Source organism: Aricia agestis, chromosome 8, assembly GCF_905147365.1.
Source record: "Aricia agestis chromosome 8, ilAriAges1.1, whole genome shotgun sequence".
Taxonomy (NCBI): domain Eukaryota; kingdom Metazoa; phylum Arthropoda; class Insecta; order Lepidoptera; family Lycaenidae; genus Aricia; species Aricia agestis.
In genome coordinates this window covers 11,537,069-11,553,308 of record NC_056413.1, presented here as the reverse complement: position 1 = coordinate 11,553,308, position 16,240 = coordinate 11,537,069, and the positions used below count along the sequence as shown (strand labels likewise).

The 16,240-nt window shown below is 40.0% G+C and overlaps 1 protein-coding gene across 4 annotated transcripts in view; it reads right to left on the bottom strand.

The window, feature by feature from the left end:
- The window catches only part of LOC121729825 (protein sickie), a 239,802-nt gene that overhangs the window by 203,633 nt on the left and 19,929 nt on the right, over positions 1-16,240 (bottom strand). The window contains exon 1 of one of the 4 annotated variants that reach the window (XM_042118459.1): positions 5,749-6,171. The exons of the other annotated variants lie outside the window; for them this stretch is intronic. Coding sequence (XP_041974393.1) covers positions 5,749-6,171 — 423 coding nt within the window. Of the gene's footprint in view, positions 1-5,748; positions 6,172-16,240 lie in introns of those variants that run through there. 4 annotated transcript variants of the gene reach the window in all.

The window sequence follows — 16,240 nt, the reverse complement described above, 5'->3', positions numbered from 1 at the left end:
GATATTGGACCTAAACAAAGTTTAGAAAAACACGGTAAGAGAGTTAGAAATTATAAAGCTTTTGCACACCGGCTCAAACGACTGTTGCGGGCAACGACTTGTAATAATAATATAATAATAATAACTTTATTGGTGCAGAAAATGGAGATTACAACCAATGTTTCTAATAATTAACTAATCACAGTTTACAAAATTACAATCTCGTCACTGGTGAGTGAAGCACTGTTACCCTTGATAGGTTGAAAAACCTGTATTAAGGGTTAAAAACCAACCCTTCGATCTCAGCAGACCCCATCCATCTCAGCCTTCTTTATATACGTGTTATATAAAGAAGGCTGAGCCTCGCCTTTACTCTAACATCGTACAGGTTTCACTCTATCATTTATATCCTGAGTTCCGACTTCATGAAAAAAAGTTTACAATAAAACTTCTAATAACAATATTTCATGAAGCACATTTCTTATTCCCGACGCTGTCGCAAAAAAATCCGGAAATGCGCCAACCTATGAACAATTTTCGCGTAAACCTGAGGCATCTGATAGCTGAGGCACTAAGAAATATTTAAAAGTATTCTTCATTGATCGTCTTCTACAGGCCGATCCAATCACGTCATACAAATGGCCACTGTAAAATTCAAAACACTCTGTGTGTACGTCACCTAAGGTGCATTCCGATGCAATTTGGGCAGCCCCAAGAGCCCACCTGTCCACAGTCCGGACATACCTGCTACATTTAATTGCGCTCGTCTGACCTGGCCTGAACTTTGCATTATGACGTCATTTGTGTTTGCTATATAATATATTGGGCAATATAGGTAACGTGCAGGAACTATATTGTGATAGTTTTTGCTACAAAGACGGTTAGCTATTTAAATGTCGTGACAGCAAATCGTCTTTCTATCAAAAAGCTCAGTGCCACCTATAGATCCTACATTTCCTAATTCTTCATGACTCATAAGAGAGGATCATGATCAAAAACCAAATCCTATTTATGTGTCGGTACAAATTGGTTCAACCGACTACAATTTATTACTACAATTTTCAGCGCGGCGCGGCGTATCAAAATCTAATCAAAAATCAGGGCAAAATAGGGTGGGAATGGGTAAAATGGACTAGGCGTTATACAAAGCTAGTAAACGTTGTAAGTAGGTACTAATATTCAATTCACAGCATAAATTGACCACCATGTAATCCTAACGATATTTAGGTATTTCCTCCTACGAAAATTTTCGAACAAATCTTTCGGTTACGTTACGATTAGGTACTTTATATATTATTATGTAGCTACTATTAGCTATCTATGGTTTCTGCTACACCGCGTCAGTTGAAAGATTTGAATATTAGTATGTTAGTTAACCTACCCATGATATCCATTCTAGCGATGATTTATTTCGGAAATTTTCAAGCACTGCTCATGCATTATTATTCAGCACCACAGCTTATTCAATAGTCTACAAACATTGGCCTTGAACGGTGGCTATATAAATTATTTAACATGTTACCTGATGATTATGATTGAAAAGATAATAATAGTATTTAAAAAAAAAAGATAAAACCGACTTCAAATTTGTACGTAATTGAGATTTCCCTAATTCCCTAATTTAAACAATACCTAGTACCACAAAAAAGAATTACTTAAATCGGACTTGTAGTTCCAGAGGGCAGAGATATGGAACACAAACATAAAAACATACATACATACATACATACTCTTTTGAAATTTGGCACATTTGTTCAGATGCTGATATAGACTAACATATACGAAAACTGGGCAGTTCTGGGAATATTACATTCATACGCGTCGAATAGATAACCTCCTTTTTTGTCGTTTAAAAATGTATTACGAGTTAGGTAACTGAAGTAGCACTTGCAGATCTAGCTTAATAAGAGTTGGCTCGGGGTTAAATATTATGTTGCTTTTTCAGAAGCACGAAGAATAAGAGAGAGAGAGAGAGAGAGAGGAGCTTTCTCTCTCTTTAATCAGCCTAGCCAGCTTTGACTTTAATACAGATTTACTCAAGTGGTAATAATAACCGACTAGAAGAGAAGTCCAGGTTTTATGTTCGGCGAATTAATATATATTATATATAATATAATTTAATATGTTAAGTATATTAAATAATTGTTTGGCGAATTTTGTTAATTTATTTGTAATATTATAACACAATTAATTCTTGTAGATCACAAGTGTAATAAATACGCGTCTTAACTTTTTACTTAAACTAATAAAATGTCGGTAAAATTACCGCATCAAAATATATGAAATATCCGCTAGCAAAACACAAAATTATGCAAGTTTTGACAGCAAAATTACTGAGCGTTAACAAAACCTTAAATTAGAAAATTAATAACCTAAAACGTAGTGAGGTAACGTACAATGTTTAGGTCCTGTCAGGCGCAGTCATCCCAGCCCTCCCCTTACTATTTCCTTTGTATAATTAGCTGGGTTATAACCATTTTTGAATTATCAACAGTGGATTTTTGTTTATTTTTATCTACGCTGGTTTTTTGTTTGGGGTGTTTTAGGTATTATTTTTTGTCCTTTTGAATTTCTCATTCATTGTAGCCGTTCCATCAAAATTCAAAAGGTTTGGTTTAAAAAAATTATTTCCAAGTTTCCAAGATTCGTGTTCAATAGTCGTCTGCGTTATGAAAGTAGAAAAGAGAGAGTGCTCTTGTGTATTGCGCACATACCTGGACAGTATTAAAACACCTCATCCTGAGTAAGTTGGTGTAGTTAGAAACCTGTGCAGCAGGCCTACAGTTTCTAGGAAAGTACAAATAATAAAAAACTTTTTAAATTAAATAACAAATACAGGGTGTAACAAAACTAAGTGATAATACTTTAGGGTGTGTACGTTTTCCTTGTAAAGAGTTCACTGTAAAAGTAGCAGCGCTTAAAAGACCTAATTTTTTTCACTTTTGTATGGGCAAGCGCCCCAGCGTCACGAGCTGTGAACAGTGAACTCTCTACTACTAAGGACACACATACACAGCCTAAAGTATTATCACTTAGTTTTGTTACACCCTGTATAATATTATTTGAAATCAAGAATTACTCTGTAAATGGCAGTATCGCGCTTCGAATCAAGAGGCAATAAGTATCCGTCTACAAATTTTCTCAACTTGTTAGAAATTTTGCGAATCCATCATGTTGAATAAACGTTATATTGAGGGAAAATAAATAATTGCCGAGGGATTTGAGCGATGAGTCAACATCAATATTATTTCGAGAAGCACTTCACTATGAACAAATATTACTAATGAGAGAGAAAGGGGGTGTCAAATTTGATTATTTACCCCTTCCTACCTGGCGCGAAACCTTTTTCATGGGGACATGAAATATCAATTTTGTTTTGAATAATGTATGACTCTTTCGATATAATATGTTATATGACACGTCATATTGAAAAAAAAATTATTGTAGGTGCTATGTAGATTTTCGGTACGGCTTAGATAGTATTTGTTATAAATTATTTAATCAATAGTACAATATATTATTTTAAGTAAAAAGGGGTAAATAATCAAATTTGACACCCACTTTCTCTCTCATTAGTATTACTATCATTTAAAAGTAGCAGCATTTGTTGAAACGTTTCGGTTGAAAGTTGATACTAAATCAGATTCTGTGCTCATTAAAAAAGAAAAAATCGATCTGTATATTTTAATAAGTACAATATTACGTACCTACGTATGCAAAAATAGCCTCATTTGAAAATCGAATTACAAATTCAAATAGGGATCGTCAACAATTTGTGTTCGTAACCCTGCAAATGCAGCGGTTTGTACCCGAAGCTTTCATTTCACACGTCGCTTCATATAAGGTGTCACATACACGGTTCAATATCTCATACATATTCATCCACATCATCCCTACCCATCTCCTAGCGGAATTAATTCCAAGTTTGCAGAGACAGATTATATTGTAAACGTATTAGATGAACGTGGCATAATATCCGATTGTGTTGAATCAATTATAAGTTATGAATACGTTGGAATTTTCAAGAAAATATAACGGCAAAGGTTTATAAACTCTGCAATTCAAATTTTAAAATGTATGGGGTAGACTTTTCAAATTTAGAATTACAGAAAAAAAATCTTCAGAATAATAATGAGCCTATTTGATTCATGCGCACTGAAACTATTGAATGGTTGACGAATAATTCGGTAATATGCGGCAATATTCGGTAATGCAGACAATATTCGGTAATATGCGGAAAATTTGGGATGCTCCGCCGCATCGCATTATCGAGCCAATGCGACTAATCGACTGGAACCCTCTACACACAATAGTAATAATTGCTTCGTGTATAGTGTATGCTTGTGTATGGGTACTGTAAACCTACGTATCTACTGATACGCTTTGATGGACAATTCCTGTTTGATGATCCTACAGTCTGCACCGTCTCAACAATAATTTAGTCGTCTCTCCTATACATACATTTAAACTAGATGATGCCCGCAACTCCGTTGCGCCAAAACCGTACAATTTTCCGGGATAAAAAGTATCCTATGTCTTTTCCCGGGACTCAAAGTATCTCTATGCCAAATTTCAGCACAATCGGTACAGTGGTTTGAGCGTAAAGAGGTAACAGACAGACAAACAGACGGACAGACAGACACACACACTTTCGCATTTATAATATTAGTATGGATATAATATTATGTTCAAGAATGTGCTCTTAAAATGATTTTACATTCATAATATTATAGCTTGTCAAAAAAGAGTAGACGCCGAACACAAATTTTTTAATTACTTACATAAAATATTGAAAAACTTTACTAAGCCAAATATAAAATGTGCCAGAATGATAATATATTTTGAAGTGTACAAACGTTGTTACTGAAAATACAAGTAAAAACACCATTTGATATAATATTATGATTACGATTAGAGAATTTAGTTCAGCGTCTACTCTTTTTTGACCGACTACGTAGATAATATTATGTAAACTGAAAAAAATAAGTAACTACCTCTACATAGAATTGTGTAGCTTAATTAATAAGTAAATATTATGTAGCTTAGATTTGGTACAAACAAAGATTTTACTTACAACAGAAAACTTGCGACAGCCATTTTTATTTATATTCGCGAGTGTCGGAAAATAAATAAAGAAAAATCGTTCATTATTCAAGTGAAACTTCAAACGAATTGTTTCTCATAAAGGAATCTGCTGATTCAATTTTGTATCGCGACAGCTGAAGGCGAATTTAAATTGAAAACTCTGGTCTTTTTAAAACAGCCGCATTTCCCTCCCTCGCTACACGTAAATTTACATGCGCTAAATCTGCCCCTTCTCCCCTTTAAAATGCATTAGTACGAGATAAGAATTTCCCAGGTTTCTGGGAAAATCTTTCAGGGAAATAGTAATAATATTTAAATATATTTCAGATAGGTTATGTTTAGAATTGTTAAAGTTTTGTTACAATTTGTATAATATTTTAGAACTTAATTTCCTATTTTGAATTTTAGTAACAAAGCAAAAATAAATCATATTATGCTTCAATAATCTTTCGATATTTGCTATGAGAACATCACTTATTAATTATTATATATTTTTTATATGGCGATAGGGCTAATTAAACTATTGACTGGCAGTCTGCAAAAGATTACACCTGCTACAAATAAAAAAAATCTAGTGTCGTGACAATATGTTCATTTTCCCGCCTTTTTACGTGGTGGGCCAAAAGGAGGGAAAACGAAATTCGTGCAAAATTAAAAAAAGTTCAATTTTAAAATATCACTAACCTCTATGGTAGTCTTCCCCGAGGCCTGCCATTTCATGAGGTGCGTGCCCTTGAGGGACCAGCCGGGTGCGTAGCTGATTAGCCCTCCACCCGCGCCCTGCGAGCTCTCTCCCTCCTTCTTCTTAGGGCTCGTCTGAAGCCGGAAGAAGTTCCGGTGCTTGCAACTCTTCGAGGGAGAGAAGAAGAACGATTTCTTCGGGGATTTCTCTTCCTCAGCTTTGGACGTATCTGCCTCGACATGGTCCAAGTCTTCGATGGACTTGGACTTCGGTCCCGAGTTCTCGTCGGCGACGAAGAGTAGCGTTCGTTGGACGAATGGAGTCGCCTTGTTGTAGAACTCATAGGGTTCTGGGACTTTGAAGCTGGACGGTATGGTGCTCCGACTGGACTTAGAGAACCTTCGCTCCATGTATTTTCTTGCCATTACACGCCATGAAGTGTGAAGTTACCCTTTTCTTTGGCACTAGATATTTATATCACTGATAATTTACTTGTTAGCTACTTTTTATAGTTAAATGTCACTGGCAGTTTATAAAATATTGTAGAAATATAATTTTAATAGGTAGGAAATACAAAAAAATCATTTCAGTAATTTAACTACTTAATAAAAATATTTTGAAAAAAATATTATAATATTATGACGTCAAAATAAAACAAAATGATAAGTATCTACATATAAAAGTAATTGCACCATAAAAAATTAAAAAAAAATACAAAGCAATCATTCATCGGCGCGGAACAAAGTGGTATAAGTTGAGAAATTATATTTTTAATGGTATCATTTTCAGTTATTCCGTTAGCCGGCTGAAAGGTTTTCCGGCGTGCAATTTTCGCGCGAAGCCTCCGCCGATCGATGTGCGTGGGTAAACAGAACAACCCTCACCTTGCACATTTAAACTGCACAAACAACCTTATTGCAACGCATCAGGGTCCACTTTCGCAATTTGCATACTTGAGGCTAATAAGGGAATAAAACTCGTCTTATGCTAAATTTAATATCGATGAGGTTAAGTCTTATGAAACACTTATACTAAGCGCTTGGAGTTCTGTTTCCGGTGTTTTTGTTTTTTAATATATTTTTAAAAGCTTTTATTTAACTTGCTCTGTATGTATGTAAGTATGTATGTTACGGTGGAATCTTGGACCTCAATTTTGGAGTAGATAATATATTTTACTGGTTATTACAGTACCACGCGATTCGCGAATATTGTATCATTTCGGAATGAAAATATCCTTTGTGTTATTATGATATTATTCAGAGCCTAAACAACTATCACTACAAAATTTGATAAAAATCCGTACTTACAGCAGTTTTTACATAAAATGCAAACTAGCTCCTTTAAGTATCACAATTATGTGATAGACCTAAGAGTTCTTTTTTTTTTAAGTTTGGCTTGCTGCATTTTTATTTTTACTGTACAAACTAAACTTTTATGAATCGGAATTTCTATCGGTACAATAATCCGATTATAAATCGATTCTGTTTAATCCGGATGAAGTCACTGATGCGCAATCGATACATCGAAATAAAATTTCATCTATTCCGGAACTCCATTTGTTGGACGGAATTATTTACTTTGATAGGTTTATTTTATACTTTTGATTCATTCATTTTACAAAATCAATTTGTGAATTAGCTTTACTATTTTATTGCAGAAATTAGAAAAAAATGTGATAAAAGTTTTAAAAAAATTGGGTAAAGTTTTCGCTGATTTGATGAATAATAATTCTAGATCATTACAATGAAAACATTAGTAGGACCTGCAATACATATTAGTCTAATAATCATAATGTATTTTGAAAATACTTGAAATAAGAATAATAACGAAGTCAGCCACAGACGCTCAAGCAACAACTTCAGGTAATATCAAGTCATTTGATGTGAGAACTGAGAACCCCAGCCCTCTGTAAATAGCTTTTCGATCTGAGGGGGACTTATTACATTTGGATGACAAGACGAATTGGAGATGACATAGGGCTCACTCCATTGACCACAGGGAATAAAGAAAAGGTTATATTTTTTTAGTTATAGCTTTGTCCTTTGAGTACTGCGGGGCTAAAATGGTCGCTTTGAAGAATCATGATATGATTCATAATATGATTCATTTTTCTAAAATCGCAAAATGCAACTCTGCTTGCAATTTATTTCTGTATTTTTGTACTGATTTGACATTTGTCAGTTTGACAGTTTTGACAATTCATTTGGTGAATTGATTGAGAGGAATTGCTAAATATGACCATTTTAGCCCCGCTGCTTTCATAGTTTTTGGGTGCTGAAAAATGTTTTGAAAAACCTTTACAGTATCTTCACTTGGATGTAGACTGTAAGTGGTTGAATAATACAAAATATGTTGTAGTCAGTGTCTTAGTTTAAGTTATGCTGTCCGTAACAATAGGCTTGATGACTATTTTTTTTTCTTATCGGTAATTGAAAGACCCTTAAAAAATAGAAACATCGCTGAAAGAATGACTCTGATAGCTTAAAAATTCGCCAAGATATGACAATTCAAACATCTCATAAAATAGACCTGCCCGAAACGCTCTATGCAAAGTGCTAAGAAAAACTGACGTCACTCTTTCGTAGTTTGTACGCATCGGAAGAGAACTTTGTTCGACAGGTATATTAAATATTGCGTTTATGAAAGTGGTTTTATAACAAAAGTTGTTTTTAATTGCATAAGTTATCGAATGGTATACAAATATTAAGAAATTTAATTGACAAAAAAAAACGACTTGATTATCCAACTTTGAAGGCGCATAACACAAAAAATAAAAATGCTATCGAGCTGAAATTTTGGTTTTTATTTACCGTGATTTCTTTATTTTATTAAAAAAATTCGCTAATCTTTGACCTTGTCATCATCCCTATTTGCACGGGATGAAATATAATTCCTGTCTTTTACCTTGACTCAAAGTATGTTTATACTTTATACTTACTGATAACGACGGGAGAGATGGACTGTATGATACGAAGATGAGGAAAACTGAAACTACCAAATGATAACACCAAGTGAAGCGACAACTGTAATGTTCCAAGATAGACTAAATCACAAAAACAGTAAAAACGTCAAAAGGAAAAAATGTGACATAGAAAAGTAAAAAATACAATATTTAAAAACAGAATGGTCTGTCCAGCCAGTCGCCAACATACCCGCCCCCAGTGGGACACTAAAACTCGGTGGCGACTGGCTGGGCCTCCAGTACAATTAATTTTCTAGCCGGTCGGCGCAGCGTACCTCCCTTTGTGAGGAGGTCCGCTACGCGGACTCGACCGTCCTGACCGGGGTACGTCCTCAAGACCCTGGCTAGCGGCCACAAGCCGCGCGGAAGGGTAGGGTCCACGATCAGCACCACGTCCCCCTCCTTTATGTCTTGATATGGTTGGGACTCCTTCAGTTTCTCTCTCAGCGTTGGCAGGTACTCCCGCAGCCATCGAGCCCAGAAGTGGTCCGCCAGCCGAAGTGCCTTCCGCCACTCCTGGCGTTGTGAAAACTCCCCATCTGTCAGGTCGTTAGTCCAAGGAACCACCGATGACGTGCCTATTAGAAAGTGGAATGGTGTTATCGCTTCTGGAGCGTCGGTCGCCGTGGGGACGTACGTCAGTGGCCGGGAGTTGACGATTGCCTCAGCCTCTAAGAGCAATGTTCTGAATGTGTCCTCTTTGGGGAGGGACCTGTTTTTGAGAGTTGTCTTGAGCGCGTTCTTCACGGTGCGCACTAACCGTTCCCAGGCCCCCCCCATAAAAGGCGCGGCCGGGGGGATAAAGCGCCATCGTATTCTTCCATTCGTAGCGAAGTCAATAACGGGGCCACCGTGGAGTTTTCTCATTTCTTTGCTTGCACCGACAAAATTCGTTCCGTTGTCAGAGAGGATTTGCTTGGGCGATCCTCTTCGAGCGATGAACCGCCTTAGGCTCGTTATTGCGGCGTCGGCAGATAACGTTGTAACCACTTCCAGGTGTATAGCCCTCGTGACTAGGCATGTGAAAAGGGCGACGTACCTTTTTTCTTGACGACGGCCCACAGCTACGGCGAACGGACCAAAATAGTCTAGGCCAGTGAACGTGAATGGTCTTGTGTGGTGGTTCAGCCTCTCCAGGGGCAGGTCTCCAGTTGGTGGTAGGACCGGGCGACCCTTAAATCTTCGACACCCAGCGCAAGAGCTCGAGACGCTTTTAATGGTTTTTCTAGCGTTAGTAATTCGGTATCTTTGTCGAAGCTCGTTGAGAACAGTTTCGTCAAACCCGTGTCCCATCTTTACGTGGAGTTCCATTATTAATAATCGCACGATGTGGCTCCGACCGTCCAATATTATTGGGGCTTTTACGTCTTCGGTAGCCGTTAATGCCAATTTGATGCGGGTGTCCGCCCGCAGGAGGTTATCTTTGTCCAGGAACGCACAGAGAGACGCTATTCGGCTGGCTTTGGGAAGGGGCTGCGAGGCCCGCAGGTGTGTGATTTCTTCGGCGAAGCAATCCCATTGCGAGTGTCTCAATAATGTCTTCTCCGCCCAGGCGAGGTCGGACTCTAGAAGTTGAAGAAGGGACGTGGTGCTCCCTGGACCTATGGACATGAAAAATGAAGAATTAAGATCAGCCGAACGAGTTATTTTGGACATAAACAATCTAGCAAATTGATAAACGCGTGCAGTGGATCGCAGAAGGCGCAGCCAACTACTAAAACGTCTCGGATCGGGCACTGGGAATTTTGAAAAAGGTTCTTCGGTAAGAAGACCAACAATTTCTGGCTTTAATTCGGAATCTGAAAGGTTCGCGGTATTGGCTTGCGTTTCCTTTGGCCAAAAGTCCTCAGTCTGCAAAAGGAAAGGCGGGCCAGAAAACCATCTATGGTTAGCCTCGAGTTTCAAAACTTTAGGCTTCGTGGCATCGTCAGCCACGTTGAGAGAGGTAGGGAGCCATCTCCAATCAGACGGGTTGGAGAGTTCCGCTATCTCTCCCAACCTATGCGCTACGAAGGGCTTAAAATTACGCGCGTCACTCCTAATCCACTTCAAAACTGTAGTGGAATCCGTCCAAAATATTGTCCGCGACGGTTTTAGACGGTGGGCACTTTTAATTGTTTGCGAGAAACGTGATGCAATTAGCGCTGCTTGTAGCTCTAATCGGGGTATCGATAACGGCTTCAGTGGCGCCACTCGCGCTTTACTACCGATTAGGGCTACAGACACGGTGCCATCTGTGTACATCACGCGCCAGAAGGCGACACAGGCGTATGCTTGTTCTCCACCGTCCGAAATGACATGAAGTTGAATGTCACTCCGCTCCAGGTTGAGAAGGTAGCATCGTGGCACTTCTATAGAGGAGGCTTCCCTTAGGAGTTTACACCATGCTTTATATTCTTCTACGTATTTACTTGGCAGTAGCGTATCCCAACCGACGCCTTCGCGCCATAATTTTTGTATAAGAATGCGTCCCCAAATTGTGATGGGCATGAGAAGACCTAAAGGGTCGTACAGCTTCATCGCATTTGAGAGAACAATTCGTTTGGTAACGGCTTCGTCAGTCGTTTCAGTGGTCGCCCGAAAGGTGAGAGTGTCTCGGGCGGGATTCCATTTGACGCCAAGAACGCCTACTTCCTTGTTAGAGGGTAAGTAGACGTCATCACAATCGCTTCGGAGTTCTTTTGGAATTTTAGATAATGCGTCTGGTACGTTGGAGATCCAGGATCGCATTTCGAATTGGCAATTTTTGTGAACCATGACTATCTCCGAAGCTATTCGTGCTGCGTCAGCGATGTTAAAATGGCTAGATAGGTAGTCGTCCATGTAGTGATCGTTTAAGATGGCGCTGCAGGCTTCTGGGTGAGTCGATTGAAATTCTTTAGCGTTTTTATCTTTAAGGTGGAGCGCTATAAAAGGGCTACAAACGGCGCCAAAGATCATCGATGACATACGATACTCGCGTACCACTCCGTTTGACCGCCAAAGAAAGCGCTGAGCGTCCCTATCTTTAGGACTTATTTTAATCTGGGGAAACATCTCCTTTATATCCGCATTTAAAGCTACGGGCCCTTCTCTAAACCTGAATAGTATATCTATCAAAGATCGCAGGAGGTCCGGGCCCTGTAACAACATGCTGTTCAAACTGACACCTCGTGTCGTAGCGGCAGCATCGTGAACGGCTCTCAACTTCTTTTTCTGCGGATGGAAGACACCAAATATAGGTAGGTACCAGCGGACGCGACTACGATGCTGGTCGCTTCCGTGGTAGGTACTAGGTTCGCATTCCTCGGCATATCCTTTAGATAGAATATCCGTAATAAATTTTCTAAACGCTACTTCAAACTTTGGGTCCTTTGACATTTTCCTTTCAAGAGCCTTAAGGCGGGACAACGCTTGTGGGTAACTATCGGGTACAACGTTTGGTAAGTGCTCCTTCCAGGGTAAAGCGACTTCAAACCTGCCATCCGCCAGTCGTCGAGCCGACTCGTCAATGATACTGACGGCGCGTGCATCGTCGACGCTCTGGCGAGGTAGGCTTTTTGTAATGCCTAAAGAGTCAATATCGTATTGACTTTTAATCAAGGCGTCCAACTCGTCGCAGTGCTGGTGAACGTTGAGCTGGTTCACGAATTGCATTGGCTTGGAAGAGTTAGACGAGGCACCGTGGAGTACCCACCCTAAGAGGGTTCTCGAGGCGACAGGTTCATTTTTCCGTCCACAACGCACCTCACGGCTGACTGTCAAATGCCAGTCAGGGGCACCGATAAGTATGGAAGGGGGGTCGCTGCTTGTCGTCAGGTCGGTGGACAAAGCCGCCAAGTGGTCGTAATTTACCACGTTCACTTTATCGTTACGCACCCGTAAATTAAGGGGTTTAATGGCCCTTGCGTTTTCGACAAGGTGTCGTTCGGTTTTATTGCGACCACGGATGTAGAAGTTGACATAACTTACGTCCACGACCTTCGACATATCGCCAACCCCCTCTAACCTGACCCGCTCCTGTCGGATGGGAACAGCACCGATACGAGTCGCTACTTCGCTGTCGATGAGCGTCGCGGTACTGCCCTCGTCCAGTAGTGCCGTCGTCTCATACTCGCCGTCGGGGCCCTCAATAGTGACCGCAATGATTTTAAGAAGGCCGCGCGGGAAGTTGACGGGCTGCGGAGTTTCTGGAAATTGTGGGAGGTCAGTATTAGATATCTGTAGCGGCGCTTCTGTTTCGCTACTGTTACGTATGGTGGCGCTTGTGACGGCACTTTGAACGTCGGTACTGGTATTGGTTACCTGCACGTCGGCCGGTGCGCGTAATGTAATGTCAGTTCGGCCATGAAGTAGTGCGTGGTGTCGTCTGAGACATCCGTCGACCCCGCAGCGTTTAGTTCCGCGGCAGTTATTCCACGAGTGTGGGTAAGTTTTAAGACATCGATAACACGCTTTTGAGTCTTTTACCCACTGCCACCTGTCGCTTACCGATAGAGAAAGGAATGGTTGACACGCTCTTATGAGGTGTTGTCCTTTCTTGCAAAAACTACAAGTGGGTACGGAGTTGCCGGACGTTGTTGCGTGTACCGACTCAACTCGTTTGGGAAAGGTTTTGTGCATAGTATAAACAGGCGGCCTGGGCGTCACGTTAACAATATCGAATAAAAAGTTATATTTAAGTTGTTTGTCCGCCTCCGCTAAAAGAAATTTTGACAACGTCTCCAATTTTGTCATATTTTGAGACGAAGGCATACAAGCGGCGGCAAAGTCGGTAAATCGAGACCTCGTATGCTCGTTTAGTTTTAATAGAATAGAGCGGAAAAGCTCGGGCGAGTACAAGTAGTCATTTTGATTTAAAATTTTGATTGTACTAATTAAGTTTCGCAGTTTGTTCGCAAGTGCATTTAAATGTTCAGGGGTACTTATCTTAGGACTGCCTCGTATGTCCGAGATTTCTCGGGCCACCAGAATTTCCGGCCGGGCGTATGTCTGCTGCAGGGCGTCGATAATCTCCTGAGGGTCAAGAGACGTCCACAGCAAGGACGCCACGGAGTGGTAGGCGGGTCCGCGAATCGCGTTTTGCAGCCGCGAAATGTTTTCCGCTGCGGAAAAATTTGCGTTACTTCTATCGTAACTGGATTTAAAGGCAAGCCATTGGCTTAATTCACCAGCAAAGGGGACCAGTTCGGGTCTTTTAGGGCGGTCGGCGAGAGCATTGATGGCTTGGGCGAGTCGAGCGATCGGTTCGGACGATGAATCAGCTCTCGGTAGTCCTCCGTTAGTACCCGTCATTTGTGTGGGTGGGCAAGGGTTGGCGGTAGCACGTGGTGACAAGGCCTCGAAGGTCAGATCCGCCAGCTGTACGGGTGGACCTTGGGTGTTTCCCAAAGTCACAGCTGGGGTTCTACCTGGCCTGTCACCTGCAATTGCCATGTTTTGCCCGCGTACCCATGACGCGGTACGTCGTAAACTAGAGTAAGAACTACAACGAGACTTATCTTTTAGCTCCGATGCGGCAAGCTTCGCACGAAGCTCCGCTTGCTCGACCTCGGCCTCCAGGCGCGCGAGTTCGCGCTCGCGCTCGGCGTCGCGTTGTGAGAGCTCGCGCTGCCTCTTCAGTTGCTGCCGCGTGCACTCCGCCTCCAGGGCCAACCTTTCTGCCCTTACGGCTGCTGAAGAGCGCGAAGACTGCGTGCGCTCGTTTCCGGTTCGACCACTGCAAGAACTCGCGTTAGTGCTTTGAAAGAAAGCCTCCCCTGTTCGGCGCCGGCTGGGATGGTCGTCTGCCTCGGGCCCTGGCGACGCGCCGGAAGGCGCTGTGTCTGTGGGCTGTAAGACTCTCCCAGCCAACAATGCCGGGTCAATCTCGGAACCAGTGTTCGAAACCAGGCGAACGTCGTGAAGCGAACGATCACTGCACTGGGTTTGCTCGGCTTCGGCAGTTGCCGCTTCTGCGATGGATTTTCTAGAACTCTTAGAACGCGTCAACATGATGAAGTTCTAAAAAAATGCGCAAACGAAAGATTAAAATGTAATGTGAAGTAAATGACGAAAATAAGCTACGGTGAAGAGAAGGATACTACAAATAAAGTGAAATAAGGTGATACTACAACGCATTAATGATAGTACTACGCTAAGGCGACAATGAACTAGAACTAAGACGATTTTAAAACTACGATGAAGACAAAATAATGGTTCTAAATTACAGCGAAGAAGGACCAAATGATAACGACGGGAGAGATGGACTGTATGATACGAAGATGAGGAAAACTGAAACTACCAAATGATAACACCAAGTGAAGCGACAACTGTAATGTTCCAAGATAGACTAAATCACAAAAACAGTAAAAACGTCAAAAGGAAAAAATGTGACATAGAAAAGTAAAAAATACAATATTTAAAAACAGAATGGTCTGTCCAGCCAGTCGCCAACACTTACATTAAATTTCATAGAAGTCATAATATTTTAGTTTCAACGCGAAGTAATAATAGGCAGTCATTAACAATATTAATATAGATTTTAAATTTAATGTTTGTAATTTAAATTAATTAAATAGAAAAAAAAATTAAATTTACTGGTTTACTTTACCTTGCTGATATTTTTTTTTTCAAAATCATTCATAAAAGTTTTAAACGTAGCTTTACAAAAATAACCGCCAAAAAGGAAGAGGTTTCTTGGAATAAAACTTAAATAGACGACGATCACGTCTTATATATTTTGGTGTCCAATTTCGACGAAAAACAAAATTACCTATTGTTGGAAGTGTAAGCTGGCTTAAAATATAACAAGACACTTTTTATTGAACTGATGTAAGCTGTTTAATTATTTTTGCTAAGGAAAGCGGAGATTTCTGGCACAAGTTTGTAAAACTGTATTTTTTGTGAATAAATAAATTTTATCATTAAATTATTATTATTTTATTTAATAGGGGCTAGTTCATTCTAATGATACAAGTCCTTTGCTCCTGTATGACTGTAGTTTTGCAGGCTTTCACGCAATATCTGAATATTTGGTTATAAGTATAACACTTAAATTTGCCCAAATCGCTGAACCGATTTTGCTAAAATTTTTATTAAAACACTTTGAGGCCTGGGAAATGATATGGGATACTTTTCATCCCTAAAAAATGTACAGTTTCTGCGCGATAAACGAACTTTGGTGCGAGTTGCGTCATCTAGAACGTATATAAAATCATAATATTATTATTATCATATTAACGTGACATTGTAAAATAATCCTAGTGAAAATAAATTGAAAGTGGTTCACACACTTCCCTCTTCGAGGAAACAAATACTACAAACTGTATGGGCTGAGTAAATAAAAATGCAATTATGAGAAAATTGAAATATCTCGTTTACATTCCTTTGCGTTGTGCAGGTTAAGTTAAATCGAGCATACCCTCGGGTTAACGAACTTAAGATGTCAACGGAAAAGAAATTAGTGACTAGTTCAAAAATAGAATAGCGAAGGGAAAACCACGTTAAAAGTTAAGTATTTTGCTATTCTTGTATGTAACTTTTTTCATTAAAAAGTATAATCTTTTCATTAA